The sequence below is a fragment of the Betta splendens genome, chromosome 13, assembly GCF_900634795.4.
Source record: "Betta splendens chromosome 13, fBetSpl5.4, whole genome shotgun sequence".
NCBI lineage: Eukaryota > Metazoa > Chordata > Actinopteri > Anabantiformes > Osphronemidae > Betta > Betta splendens.
In genome coordinates this window covers 13,384,747-13,399,589 of record NC_040893.2, presented here as the reverse complement: position 1 = coordinate 13,399,589, position 14,843 = coordinate 13,384,747, and the positions used below count along the sequence as shown (strand labels likewise).

Genomic DNA, 14,843 nt, shown 5'->3' with positions numbered 1-14,843 from the left:
TGACGAGCGGGGGAGGAGCGACTGGGGAAACTATCACCAGAAAGGCAGTTGATGTAGTTCCTGCATTGAGTTTGGAAGAAGATTTATGACTCTGCAGCCCCCCCTTCTCCTGCTCCTGCATGTGTTTCCCCCATTCCCTGCTGAGTCGCACGGGGTAGAGTGAGAAAGCTGCGAGCTTCTGTTTTTTCCAGGCTCGACCATCAGAATGAGACCAGATTCTGGAGCCTCAAGGTCTGATGCTGGCGTAACGAGGAGCTTGGGACTTAGCGGAGGGTCGCGTGTTCCGAGCTAACACTCGCTCCCGAGGTGGTGGTCGTGCCATGATCATAGAATGTTGCTGTGTTTTTGTATACATTTGTTTTTTGTGTAGGAATCAGCCCCCTGGTGGCACTTCAGACCTTTATCACTGATCAAAACAAAGCTCCTTCCACCACAATTACGTTCACAGTTTCACTGCATCAGCACATAACACACAATTGCACTTCACACACAATAAAGCTCCAAGAAGACCAATTTACATTATTCTAAAAAACACACACAAATATACATTTAATGTAAATGATAGTATATAGACATGAAAAGATGGGAAAATATGATAAAAATAATAAATTACACTGTGCAGCTTGATACAGGCAGGGAAGTAGGAGTTCAGGATAGGCTTACGTGCAAAGTGTTTGAGCCATATACAGTTATATACACATATACTGTGTGTGTGTGTGTGTGTGTGTGTGTGTGTGTGTGTGTGTGTGTGTGTGTGTGTGTGTGTGTGTGTGTGTGTGTGTGTGTGGTCATCAGCTGAAGAAATGCAGGAAAAAGAATTTTCAACCCGACGTAAGGCGGAAGCTTCATTTTTCTTAATCGTCTCTGTGCTCCCCTGCCTCCCTTGCTTCAACCCCACCCCCACCCTCACCCTCACTCGCCCATTTACTTCCCCTTTGACTCCATTCTTCATTGCTTTCTCTTACCTCCTCCCAGGCTTCATTAGCTCTGATTGATCCTCCTGTCAGGCCTTATGGCACTGCAATGAACTGCCCTGTTACTAGTAGCCCAGAGAACAAGGAGGAGTGGGAATGAAAATCAGAGCTTGAGATATTCCTTAAAGAAAGTTTACAAATGTATCAGACTCCCACAGCCCAAGTCCTAAAAAAGACAAACTATGAGACTATGAATAGTTGCCTATGTTTATGTGTCAGCCCTGTAACAGAAGGCAGCATGTCCAAGGTGTACTCCCACTTGCCTCCTGGCCCTGCCCTTCCCTAGTGAACTCTATAGGGATTATATTATATTAAATAATATTATATAACTACATTTATGGATTATTTTAGCTGTTGTCCAGGGGAAAATAAAACCCTCTGCAAACATATCATTAAAGTTCACTCAGTGTGAAAGTGTAGACATTCTCTGTAGACAAAACATACTGACCAAGAACACTATCTATTGGATGTGAACCTACACATAATACCTAGATCACATTTACAAAATTACTTAATGAAAATTATTTAAAAAAAAAATAGTAACAATACTCGCATCTCTGACCAATATGAACTGGAGCAGGGTTCACTGTCAAGCAGCTTTTTGTAGTATGTTATGCCCACTATGCGCTGTAAGTTTGCTCATGCACATTATTGACAAAACGGTACACTTGACCTTGTTGTCTGTGTCCACCTGCTCATTATAGGTGTAGCCGTCCATATCTGGAGCCTGTGTTTCCCATGTTTACTTAGCATACACCTACCAGATGCCCACATCTGGACTGGAAATGCTGGAAATGATTGTGCTCATTCTACTTTAAACCATTTTGTCCTGTTTAATATCTAAACCCATCATTTATTATATGACAACAAATTACATTGCATACAAGGATGATGATGATGATGATGATGATGATGATGATGTTGATGATGATGTTGATGATGATGATTAAAAATCCCCAGCCATTGTGTAGACAGTAAGACAATATTGGTCCATTCTGGGACGTTTGGACATACAAGTCCATGTTTACACGATACCGGGTCAAACTTCCTGGTTTATATTTGATGTTGCATAAAGAGCAAAAATGATGGCCAGTATTTAACATTGGGTGGACTGGTGAACGCATGAGGAGTTGTGTGTTCATTGGAAAATGTGCCCAGTTTAGAGCAACCTAGAATATTTAACTAAAACAAATAAATGTTTTGTCAACATGTTACCCTAAAGATGGAGCAGAACTCATAACTTGGGAAATATATTTCTAAATGTTTCATGCACATATAATTTGTCAATGCATGATTTACCCATATTACACCTACTGAAAATAAATCATCTAGACGGAAAAGCCCAAAATTTAGCCCAAAAATGTTGCCCTCCCCAATAAACAACATTCAAACTACTGCACATAGTCTGAAACCAGAGTTTATGTTTACACATGTACTTGTAAATGTATTTATCCTTTAGTAGAGTGAGAGCTATTTGATATTGCGTACTTGGTAGGCTGAATGAGCTTCTGCACACCACAACAAATGCCAGGGACAGTGACACTATGTGGAGAGAAGAGGAATAGCAGCAATTTCAATCACCTTCCATTTCTACTAAATTTAAAATGAACTCTGAACATCTGTAGTGTTATACTGTATATAATACACTATGTACTTAATGCTAATTGTCCTTAGATACAAAAATTGTTTACTTTATTAAGAGATGCTAGTGGGATGTTTGCTGCAGACTGAAAGCAGAATTACTGCATGTGTCAATTGTCTGAAAATCTTTTTAAGATGAGGCTGTTTGTCACCTGGAGAATAGAACCGTCAGTACTATACATGTCTTCAAACTGCAGACCCATACAGTGTGGTTATGAAGCTGTCTAGTGGATGTTAGTAGACACAGTGTGTCATAGTAAAAACATACATGATTTAATGTTGAAGCTCAAGTCCTATAGCAGAAATCCTGTAATATAAACCGTAATGGACAGGCTGTCCCTTTGTCTGATTTAGGTCAGATCTATTAGATCCTTTCAATATAGTCTATTGATCATCCCTAAATGTTAGAATGACCATTTTTTACAGAAAAATGTGACAGTAAATCAAGGCATAGACATCTTATGAAAAAGCTCATGTTTGTATTATCACAAGAGGCAAATGCTTGACAAGCACAGCTGGGGATTTCATTGCTTGGCATTTAACACTTTGCCATTTTTACTCTGAGGAGGATGGTTGTGGAATATAAATGCACAGCAACATGTTGACCCAGCAAAACAGACATTCTCTCTCTCTCTCTCTCTCTCTCTCTCTCTCTCTCTCTCTCTCTCTCTCTCTCTTTCTCTCTCTCTGTCTCTCTCTCTCTCTCGCACACACACTAAATGACACACCTTGTACTGAAAGATACAAAGTTTTGAACCCACATATTTATGTGGCTCCAAATCACAAGCATATACAGTAATGCCCTTCACATAGAGGTCGAGAGTTTACCAAGTTTTAAAGAAAGAAACCCAACAATTCACCTTGAACAGACACTAGGGAACAGTAAACTGCAAGAACTCTTTTGGTAACAGAAGCCACAGGCAGAACCAGGTTGAGGGAGGGTGTCTATCTGCTCATGCTGGTGGGAGTGCGGAGAGAGAAGATGCAAGAATATGATGAGGGATGTTTCCTGAAGCTGCTTCAGTAGCTGATTGGAATTAGGACAATACCACATCTTGCTATTTACATTACCGTCTCAAGCCACTTTGTGGGAAGAGGGTAGGTTTGTGTAGTAAAAAGGTCGTCCTTTAATAAGGACCTGAGTCTGAAGTGGAGAACCGGACACATGCTGACTAGGTGTTGTTGGGAGACAATTCTTTTTTTTGTTACACAATCGTGTAGGTTTTCAAACGCGTACATCGGAAGGCTCCGTAATGGCTGACGACCCACCGAGTGCTAATGTCAAACCTTATCAGCGATGGTCTATGCTTCTTGACTCTTTAGCAGGAAAAGGGCTGACTCAGAATGAATACTGCGCTGTAGCTTAGATGCTGATGTGACTTTATTAATTCAGTAATGTTGACCAAGACAAATTAATACACAAAACATCTTTGTTGAGTCAGTGTTGACTATCATCATAACACATCTTAAGGCACTTTTATTTTGGATAACATTAGTGCTGTGTTTTTGTAATAGCCAGCTTAGCAAAGGTAAACACAGTATGGGCCTGTCATTGGAGGCTGGGACAATTTAGACAGAAATTACTAATATACGAACAGTTTACACACATAATTTACACATCATCATTGTGTACATTTTTTAAAAGACCCCTGATCATTCTGCAGCACAACAAAATCACTCTTGTGGTTTTTAGTTTAGCTCTTTAGTTGCTAAACCAGTTGGACAATCAGTTCAGCTGTTGTCTGAGGGCTATTCGCCATCCTTATGTCTTTTATCTATTTTCAACAGGCAAATCACTGAAGAAAAATACAAATAACTGGAGGGGATCTGGAACTGTTTTTCATCACTACGTGTGTGTGTGTGTGTGTGTGTGTGTGTGTGTGTGTGTGTGTGTGTGTGTGTGTGTGTACAGTAAATACAACCTCACAGGCTTTTCTGATGCAAAGACAGAGATGCAGGGAACCAAAACCGCATACAGGTTTGGTATTTAGGAAGTTTCATCTTTTAATTCACTGCAATAAACAAAAACTATACATCAGGCTTTGTGTGTAGGGGGGTGGGTGGGGGATGGGGATTCAAAATGTTATCACAATTTATATAAGCCATACAAATTTGTGTTTGTGTGTTGCACGCAAGTTTGTTTGGATGCTGAGGGTTACTTGTCTTTGAGGGCGTGACTAATTTCTGCATACCTATACAAGATGCTATAAATGCACACAGGTGTTGCCATTAATAACAGAAGAGATTTTTCCAATAGGAGAGACACACTGACTCGAAGAGCAGACTGAGCGCAAGATTGCCCTTTTGATTTGCATTAATTTCATCATAAAGGTAAAGTAATTGTGTTGGTTCATTATTACAAAGAATGCAGTTGTGGTGAACTGAATAGGTTGCATGGAAGTTGAATAGATGAATTTATGAATAGTCTGTACAATTAGGACTAGTGTAACTACATTTGTTTTTTTAATTAATACTAATTATACTGTAATGAATTAATTGATTACATTATGGAAACATTTCATCCTAATGTTCACTGTAGGTGTAAACAATGACACTTATTCCAAAAACATTTTAACATTTCTTTTGGCATGTGAGCTCTGGACTCTGGCAACAAATACCTAAGCTCACTGCAGTGATTGTTTTATACAATTTCAGATGCGCTAGCAGGCATGGCATGATCCAAACAGGTAGTTTGCATGAGTTGGAAGAAACAGAGGGTGTACTTATTTAAGAGCCTTTACACAGCCAGTGCTGCCAGTTGCCATCCATCAAGCACCAGACTTACGAGAACGCAGAGCTTGAATGAAGTCAAAGCTTGTTAAGTCTGCTAGCAGCTGGCCGCTTTCCTGGATTTGTGCAAAATTATTTTAATAACACATTTATTTTTACTGCATTGAAACCAATAAAACAAAGATTATTCTTGTGTAGAGACACTTACATAGAACCAAAATTCCCAAATTATCAGGCTGATTGAGCAGCATTTATGTGTTATTTTTCAATGAAAACTTTTGTTTCTCATTAACCCCACATCTTTACTGCAGTGTTGCTGAAGCCACCGGTATAGTACCTTCAATAAGGTTTAAACTGGAATGGAACAGAGCAGCTTAAACAAATGAGACTATACTGTACATAAGCAGTCTACAGTGTGAGGCAAGCATTTGGAGCAGGATAGCAAGAACGATAGTCAGTTTACAAAAGTAGGACAACTTTGATCAGACATCTGTGTCATGACTGTTTGTCCACTATGTGCTGAAATGCCATCTGTATATTTTCTTTTGTTATTTTATTATTATTTATTGTTTTTTAGGTCATACATTTGTTAAAAAATGTGTGGATCCTTGGGTGAGCGTTTCAGGGAGTGTCTGGCAAAGCGAAGAAACAACAGGGCCAGACTAGTGAGTAAAGATGGTCACTGCAACATTGAATATGGAAACATCAAGTACAGCAAGCACTACGTCTTTGTGGCTGATTTCTGGACGACGTTTGTGGAGAGCCGATGGCGGTATGTTCTCTTATTTTTCATTGGCTCTTTCACCCTCACCTGGTTCATCTTTGGACTGCTGTGGTACTGGATTGCTCTTAATAATGGAGACCTGTATTGGCAAAACCCAGCCCCAGACCACAACGTATGTATATGGGGTGTTAACTCACTCTCTGGTGCATTCCTTTACTCCATGGAAACCCAAACAACTATTGGGTATGGTGTACGTGCAGTCGCGCCTTACTGTGCTGGTGGTGTGGCCCTTGTCATAATCCAGGCCGTCTTTGGAGCCTTCATCAACTGCTTCATGTGTGGACTCATCATGTCAAAAATTGCTTCACCCAAAAAAAGGGGAAAGACCATCACATTCAGTGAAATGGCTGTCATCAGCCCCAGAAACGGTTCTCTCTGCCTGTCAATCAGAGTGGCCAACCTGCGCAAGACTCTAACAATTGGAAGCCAGATTTATGCCAAATTGTTGAAAACGACAACTACACCAGATGGGGAGACAATCATCATGGACCAGGTCAACGTTGATTTAATGGTGGATGCGGGAAAGGACACACTCTTCTTTGTGAGTCCTCTCACACTCTACCACACCATAGACAAGAACAGCCCTTTCTTGGATATGACAGAGGACACGCTCCACAAGCAAGACTTTGAGCTGGTTGTTTTTCTTGACGGCATAGCAGAGACCACTAGCTCATCCTACCAAGTGCGGACCTCCTTTATCCCTCAGGAGATCATGTGGGGCTATGAGTTCTTGCCCATAATTTCCAAAAGCAAGGAGGACAAATACAGAGTGGACTTTTCCAACTTTTCCAGGGTTGTACCTATGGTCACTCCACACTGTTTTTATTGTTTCTACAACATCAGTGATCACCATCACCATGCCAGGGATGGATATGACAACCAGGGCTTTGAGGTAGTTGAAGTTGGTGATGAATCAAGAGCCACTCAGATGTGACCTAGAAACACTAGCTAGTAGTGAACATTAGAAACCGTGACTGGACTGGCAGGGGCAAACGCCCCAATGATCTACAGTAGATGACAAATAGATGCTTGGGGTAGGAGTTACCTAATAGCAGACAAAACATTAAGTAGCATTGCAATGTTAAATAGATAAAGGTACTCGTTTCATAACATGCTGTGTATTAGGTATTCAAAAGTACACACACTCACTGTTGAACAAATAAAATCTTTTTGTTGCTAGTCAGGATCATGTGACACGATGGGGCTAGAGTTGTAGGGCATGGAAAGGAATGTCTTCCTAAAGACTAGTACTATGCACATGTGTTAGACAAGTGATTCAAATTCACCTCATGTTCTTTCAGTTTGTAGAGTATGGCAAGGCAGCAAACTAGGGAATCATCTCATACCTAGATCTTGAAATTACTTCAAGGGGCTCTGTTTTGAGCCATATTAATCAACACTGGGACAAAGGCAAAATGGTTGTTGAATAATTCATATACAGTAGGGTGCTATAAACAAAGCGATGTTTTGATCCGAATCATTAACATGTAATTAAACATTCAGACAGGGTGGCAGTAGCTACCAGTTGGGCTCAGGGGGCAGTCTTTCCAGTCTGTGTGGGTTTTTTCTTTTTGATTTTTTTTTTGCCTTTAGTAAACACTGAGAAAGAACAGGAAGCACTTTCACTTTAAATGCATCGAGTACTATTATAATATGAATACTCTATTATTGGTTATTTATGTTTATGTTTTGATTAATCTTAATTTTTACTATACCCCTAATAAATGCTATTATCTGATCAAAAATTGTTTTGTTGTATTATTATCTGTTTTTAGAATTGTAAGAAGAGGGTTATTTAAAATGCCAAAGCCAACATAATGACAGGCGCAAACTACTGTGGCGTGTTTTTCACCTGAGACATTGACAGAAAACGTGAAGTGCTGCTTACTACCAATCCTTTTGTCTGTTGGCTCTGAACAGAAACCAGAACTCTCAAATCAGGCAAATACCAGCACATGTTGTAGGGTAGCAGGACGCTTCAATGGGTTTCATAAGGGTGGACCTACCATTGACCTCGCTAATAAACTGCACCCAGAACTATTCATATATATGATGTAAGCTCATCAGAGTTACACAGGTTGCATAGCTTTAGCTGCATTTTATACTTTCATGTGAAGTCTTCTGACCCAGGGTCTTTTATTTAATTTGGCTAGTTAGTCCTTTTAGTTCAGGGTAGACAGATAGTGCCATAGTGACTGAGATAGGCTTTAAGGTTTCAGTTTGATGACTCTTGAGCTAAATTACTTGAATTTGTTATCAGCCACATATTTAAACTTTTGCATATTGATTAAGTTCTTATGTCTGTGTCTTTTGTAGGCCCAGTTTCTCAAAATTTTGTATCAGCAGCTTTTTCTTCATGTGTCCCAACACAAGTTACAGACAGGCAATGGGGAAAAAACATTAGAGGTAAAAACATTTATTTTGTCACATTTTACTATACAAAAGCCCTTTTTGAAAAGGTATTACTTCATACATTTCAGCAATGACCATAATAATAATACAATGGTTAATTGTAAAATTATACACAAATATATATATATAAATTTTTTGATATCCAAAATACATTGCATATACGAAGTAGCACAGATCCCTTTTCACTGATAATGCATATGAAAGATGGAAGTTAAGAGTACATTAGAATAGTTTTTATGCTACAAATTAGGTTCCCTTGGTATTTGTTCTTTAAAAGCTATAAATCTTCAGAAAAAGCTGTTTGAGGATATTAGTACTGTCGGCATTATTTTGCATAAAATACCTGAAACTCTTTAATGTACAGGAAAAGCCACCAATCCCAGGATCATCTGATATGAAACGTGATTCACCATCACAAGGCATTATCATACAGAGTAAAGGAATTCCTTGGGTGTTGGGTTATGATTGAAGCAGGCATTTATAGTTTGGGAAATAAAAAAGAAATTCCTTGTGCACATCAAGGCACATAGGGTGTAACAACCAACACAATAACAACAACAAGAAAAAAATGTTAAAATGTATTGTCCAAATGTACAGATATAATAACATTTAAGATGCTGAACACATCACTTAGTAGCCAGTGATCCCCAAACCGGTTCTCAAGGCCCTCCCATGTCTTCCAGTTATCTCTACCCTACTCACTGCTGATTACCTAGATCAGGTGCTCTCTGTCTGTCAAAAGCAGTAATAAGGATTGGATATGGCAGGTATAGCTGGAAAAAACACAGGTGAGTAGTCCTCAAGGCCCAGGTCTGGGATCCCCTGGCTTAGCAGAACTGGACTTAAAAGGTTTGCATTTTTGACCGAGGTCAACTCGTATTAATTCTCTCGACTTTTTTCTGTGTCACATATGAAAATAACTCTGCATAATTTATACAGTAAGTTGCTTTAATGCCTAGTTGATTGATGCTTATAAAATAATAAAAAATAGGTCTGACAAACGCACAGCGTTTGCGAATCTGAGGATTTCTTTGTTTCATCTCGTCATACTTCATTGGTTTTGTTCTCTGATAAACTACTTAGACCCAAGTAATTTATTTTCAAGTGTCCATTTTTTCAGTTCCTCCAAAGCAATTCTTTTGCCATAAACAGCATTGAACACCTGAAGATGGATATGTTTCAACATGATACTGTTACATGATGATGATGAAATCCTGACTCGATTCATGTGCATGTGGCTGGGCTGTAGATCAGTGAGAAACTAACATTCAAACAAATATGCTGCTCTCAAACTAGGACCCAGCCCTGGTAAAAAAAAGCATCTTTACTGTGTGTTACAATGACTTATTGCTAATCCACTTCTCTGTGCTGACCTATTTGGTCCTGACTGGCCTTCATAGAGGGAGGAAACACTGTAACAGCTTTTCTGCTAGACTGCACGTCAAAATCAAAAATTGTCAGATGCTGGATGATACTTCAGCATAATTTGTGTGCCTCAGTACATTTGTAAAATACACTGACATTAAAACTCCAATTACAATAATTAATTATGTTAAAATTTAATCAAGGCAGGTTACTATAGCTTCCCATTATGGCAGTAGGCATGTATTAGCAGTCACAGTATTGTAGCAAACTATAGATTAAAAAAGGCCCAAATTATCCATTCTTAAGTCTTACTATGTTAATAATATGTTCATGATTACAAATGACCCATTTTAAATGCATGCTGGTGCAGCAAGAATTATCTCAAGTGTGAAGGAATTAATTTCTCTATTTAAAGTTAGAATCAATTGCAAACATCTGACAATTTTAGATTTTTCACTACAACATCGTTTTATGTGTGTGTTTCACAAACCAGAAGACATTCACATTAATGCTGACATGGTTGAACAACAAGACATCTGGAAATGGCATGGATGGCTGAAAGGCAACAACATGGCACACATTTAATAGCCTAGTGTGTGGCCCCCTGAAACGTTTGACCTGGGTATAATTATAGTTGCAAATTACTTAAATTACATCTTGACTCAGCTTCTTCAGCATTACAAGTCAACTGTACACATCGCCCATCAATTCCACATACAACATACAAAAAAGTACTGTAACTGAGTTGACCCAGGTCAGCAAAACATACAGCGCTTCCTTCTCTGGCATTTAACTCTTCTCTAGCCTTCCAGTTTGGAGGATAAATTAAATCATGAATGGCATAATCCAGTTGCCAGATTTCATTCAGTGCTGACAAAGGTCCATGTCTTTGAGAGCTCCTTCTTGTCCAGCGAATTCCAGAAGACTCTCTACACAAACATAAAGAGATGCAGATGAACAGACAAGCAGAGTCGGTGGAAAGAGAAGGCTGGATGTGGTGGGAATAAAAAACCCCAGCAAGGCTGTGGACGAACGAAAAGACAGATGCTTCAGAGCGTAATGCACATAATGTACTGGAGAGGATGTAGATTGAGACCCATAAATATCAGGCCCATGTCTGGTACTGTAGCGGGGTGAGGAAGCAGACTGACTCAAGTTGTTGGAAACGACACCTGAGGGTCTATCTCTTAGTATGACAGAGTAGAGAAAGGCACAGGAGCATCAGACTCACGTCCAAAAAACAAACAAAGAGATGCTAGTCTTGTAAAGTTAAGTAGTATTCCATTTTGAGCCATAGCATCCAGTTGTGTATAGATTCAGAAATATAAAAAAAAAATCACCCTTAATTCAGGAGCAAAATTTCTTCCAAGGACTAATGCCTCTATCAAATCAGTCTTCACTGGTTTGGTGTTAGTGGGAGTGCAGTTCAGCAATTGCGGACTTTGTTGTGGGAAAGAAAAAGTTTTAGGGGTGGTGATTGGTCAAAAAGGTCATTTTAATAGTAACTTCCCAGGTGGGATGGCACATGGGTGTTAGGGTGGCGAGGAACGTTTGGGTTAGGGTAGATGCCTGCAGTAGGTGAGCTCCAGTACGGAGCAGTGGGTCCAAAGAAGTTGGAGGAGGTGACGGGCATAGAAGGAGGGTGTGGAGATACGAAGTTGACCTTCTGCTGGTGTGCATGGTAGGAAGGAACGTAGGCTAGGTCCGAGGGGTACTTGTACATGGAGGACTCAGTGGGGTGCGGCTGCAGGGCCTGTGCGATGCCGTGGAAGTCGAACTTGTAGGCATAGCGCTTGCCGTGCACCTTGGTCATGATGTTTTTGTCATAGTAGTAGCGCAGGGCCCGGCTCAGCTTGTCGTAGTTCATGTTGGGCTTGCTTTTACGCTCACCCCAGCGCCTTGCCACCTCATCCGGGTCCGTCATCTTGAACTCGCCGTTAGTGCCCTCCCAGGTGATGCAGCCAGCATTGGCGCTATCGGACAGGAGCTCCAGGAGAAACTGCCACAGTTGGATCTGGCCTGAACCTAACGGTGGACACAAGCACCGGTCAGTGATGCTGACACTTCCAAACAAGATTACGCCCAAGTAAACTGGCCATTCTAGTTATTTTTGTGTCATAAAGAGTCAAAACCTTACCTGGGTTGGCTAAGCGACTACTGGTTGGACCCAAAATCTGGTAAGGATCTTTTGGCAAAAAAAACCAAAAAAACAAAATTGAATGATTGCAGTGGCTCTATTAATATTACAGGAGTACTTTGGTTTTGCGATCACACTGCTTTATGCTATTTCTCTAAACTAACAATCAGTAAACTTTGAAAATAATATATAGTGTTTTTCTGTGGCAGCGCTAAAGAATTATGTAAATTAATAAAAGAACATTTTTAAGTGACACTGAAATGTTTCATTCAATCTCACTGGGTAAATTATTACCTGGCTGAGCTCTGGGCTGCTCAGTAGATTTGGTTACATTCTGAGGAACCACTGGTGAGCCTGCGGAGGGACAGGCAGGGTGAGAGAGACTTAAAATGGTTCAGAGAAAACATGAGCGGGGTGGCAACAGATAGCTAGGCTGGTCACCACTGATCCAAAGTAAATATGTCAGTCGCTGGTAGCTAGACAGACGTCTTATGACTATGTGTTGGTGTTCTGACAGCGGAGGTTGTCATCTTTACGAGCCTGTCCCACACGTCTAGACTCTGTGGATGTTGGAAATGCTTCAAGTCTGATGGAGGCTTATTATTCAGTGTTTTTATCCCACACAGCATAATGAACGATACTGTTCAGTAAAGTGAGCAAATATGGTGAAATCCAGAGTTAAATGTATCAATGGGTTCACTTTTTTTCATCCTTACCTTTGCCACTATGCATGTTGTTTGACCATCCCGTCCGTCTTACAGCATCATATGACGGGTCTGGCAGAGACAGAGAAAAGAAAGGAGTTAGTATGTGGATTTGAATTAACAATATTACCTGGTTGGGTGAGACCCTTACGACTAATAAAATATTACTGATGCGCTTTTTCTAAAGAAGGTTACAAACTCTGGAAATAGTGACAAAGAAACTTTGTATTCAGTCCAATAACAATTCTTACATTTGCTCGTGGATGTGACTCCTCCGAGTGCCTCATATCTTCTCTACTAGCTTGTCCCTAAACTATCTGAACACAAAGTAGTACGACTGATGCCAAGTGACTTCAGTAAATCTATCAAAACATAGCCCAAAATTCTCCTCACAGGATATCTGGACAACACAGTGTGGGTTTGTTTGTCATGCTGTGGTGATTAATGTGGAGATGGCACAATCTTAGACAGAAAGTACAGTTGCAAGAGCTGCTTGCAACACTCTGACCACAAATAACGGGACCCGAATTAGCGTATAACACACAATACACACACATTTTACAGCCTCATCCTATCTTCCCCGCACGAGCCGCTTCTATGAAAACTTGACCTAACGCCAAACTGGCCCAGTTTGCATGAGTTCTGCCTGCTGTGTGTCTGTGGTTCAAATCTGACTGAGTGTGAAGCTGGACGCCTTCCAAGAACAAGCAATCACTCTGACATGAGCAGATAAAACCGACCATGTATCGTTCCCCTGCCAGACTCACTGTGCACCTGGCCGCTACCTTTGATGCTGCGTACTACCGAGGGCTAAAACAGTTCAATCACTTGCCAGAATACAGGGAAATCTAATGTGAATTGTGGCCAGCAATGCTTTACTCTCTATTCACAGTGTTATTGCGTTCTACAAATGTTCTTTGTCAGCGCTGCGTCTCCCACGGGGCAACGAACACAGACAGTGTAAAAGTGATGACAGATGTTGTGGCTGGGATCAGCAAGGTGCTCGAAGGTCAAGAAGAAATACCATCTCCCAGCAGTTCGCTGCGTGTTTTTGAGCTGACAAAGGAACGCACGAACACGGGAATCGTGTCAATAATAATAACTAGACCAGCTCCTGAATAAGAAAAAATGTTAATAATAAATGACACCTTGGCTTCATCACTGCTTGAACATTCTGCACTGGAGCAGTGTGTCATTCAATATGAGTCATTCTCATAGTGGAAGGAATCACGAAGTAAGCTTCCACATTTTAGGTGATGTGCACGTGTATTTGTCTGTGGTTGTTTGTCTTTCCATACATATGCGTTTACAGTATGTATTTAAGAGATATTTCCATCCACATGCTGTTAAGCTATATTTAGCAAAAATAGCTTTGACAAAAAAAATATTTCCTGTATACAGGTGGAATTTAAATATAGATATGTACATTGATTCAGTGTTCAAGACACTTCAGCAATGTTGTGCAGAAATCTTTGTGTGTTTGATGACTGCTCCGGCTTTGTGTCTGGTACTCACTGTACAATGCTGCCCTCATGTGGAGCAGGAAACTCTGAAGTCAATGCCTGAAAACAACATTTCTAGTAACCTGTCACAGAACGGATGTATTGGTGTGCTCATTTTATAATCCATCACTGAAAATGTAAAAACACTTCAAGTCCAATTATGGTGCCTTCTGTAACTTTCAAAGGATGTTTGCCTTTCATCCCTTATTTTATCCAGTGTGGAAACTTCCTGCTGCTCAGGGACCTCTTGGTCTCAACTCTTAACCTCTGTCGGTTCAGCAAAGGAATCATTCCTCTTACAGATGACGAGAGGGTTTTCTTTCTGGCTAAAATAAGGGGTTTGATAAAAGGCGAGATATGTGGAAGCAACAGCACGAGAGAGGGCGAAAAAGGTAACGCAAAGGACAAGAACTTGACTACAAAAGTACAAAAGAAAAAATGTGCACACATTAGAATATGAGCACAACAGTGAAAGAGAGGTAATAAAGAGAAAGGCAGAGAGAAAGAGAAGAGGGGCAAATAACAAGCCGGCTGCCGTGGCTCAGCAGGGTTGTCAGGTTCAATCTGGTGTAGGCCGGCAGGATAGCCGAGCAG

General features: G+C 40.4%; 3 protein-coding genes across 5 annotated transcripts in view; 2 read left to right on the top strand and 1 right to left on the bottom strand.

Moving 5' to 3' along the window:
- ets1 (v-ets avian erythroblastosis virus E26 oncogene homolog 1) overlaps positions 1-14,843 on the top strand; it is a 107,142-nt gene that overhangs the window by 31,955 nt on the left and 60,344 nt on the right. The window lies entirely within an intron of this gene.
- kcnj1a.1 (potassium inwardly rectifying channel subfamily J member 1a, tandem duplicate 1) lies at positions 4,781-9,995 on the top strand. The gene is made up of 2 exons (XM_029172244.3): positions 4,781-4,946; positions 5,923-9,995. The coding sequence occupies exon 2, from the start codon at positions 5,942-5,944 to the stop codon at positions 7,061-7,063; it is 1,122 nt and encodes a 373-aa protein (XP_029028077.1). The 5' UTR covers positions 4,781-4,946; positions 5,923-5,941; the 3' UTR covers positions 7,064-9,995.
- fli1 (Fli-1 proto-oncogene, ETS transcription factor) overlaps positions 8,530-14,843 on the bottom strand; it is a 26,695-nt gene continuing 20,381 nt past the window's right edge. For all 3 annotated transcript variants that reach the window (XM_029172237.3, XM_029172240.3, XM_029172241.3), the window contains 4 exons: positions 12,760-12,819; positions 12,338-12,397; positions 12,044-12,091; positions 8,530-11,931 (listed from right to left, as the gene is read on the bottom strand). In XM_029172237.3, coding sequence (XP_029028070.1) covers positions 11,402-11,931; positions 12,044-12,091; positions 12,338-12,397; positions 12,760-12,819 — 698 coding nt within the window. In that variant the 3' untranslated portion in view covers positions 8,530-11,401. The remainder of the gene's footprint in view (positions 11,932-12,043; positions 12,092-12,337; positions 12,398-12,759; positions 12,820-14,843) is intronic.

Coding starts and splice junctions, on each gene's coding strand:
- kcnj1a.1 (XM_029172244.3), top strand. CDS start 5,942: ATGTGTGGATCCTTGGGTGAGCGTTTCAGGGAGTGTCTGGCAAAGCGA.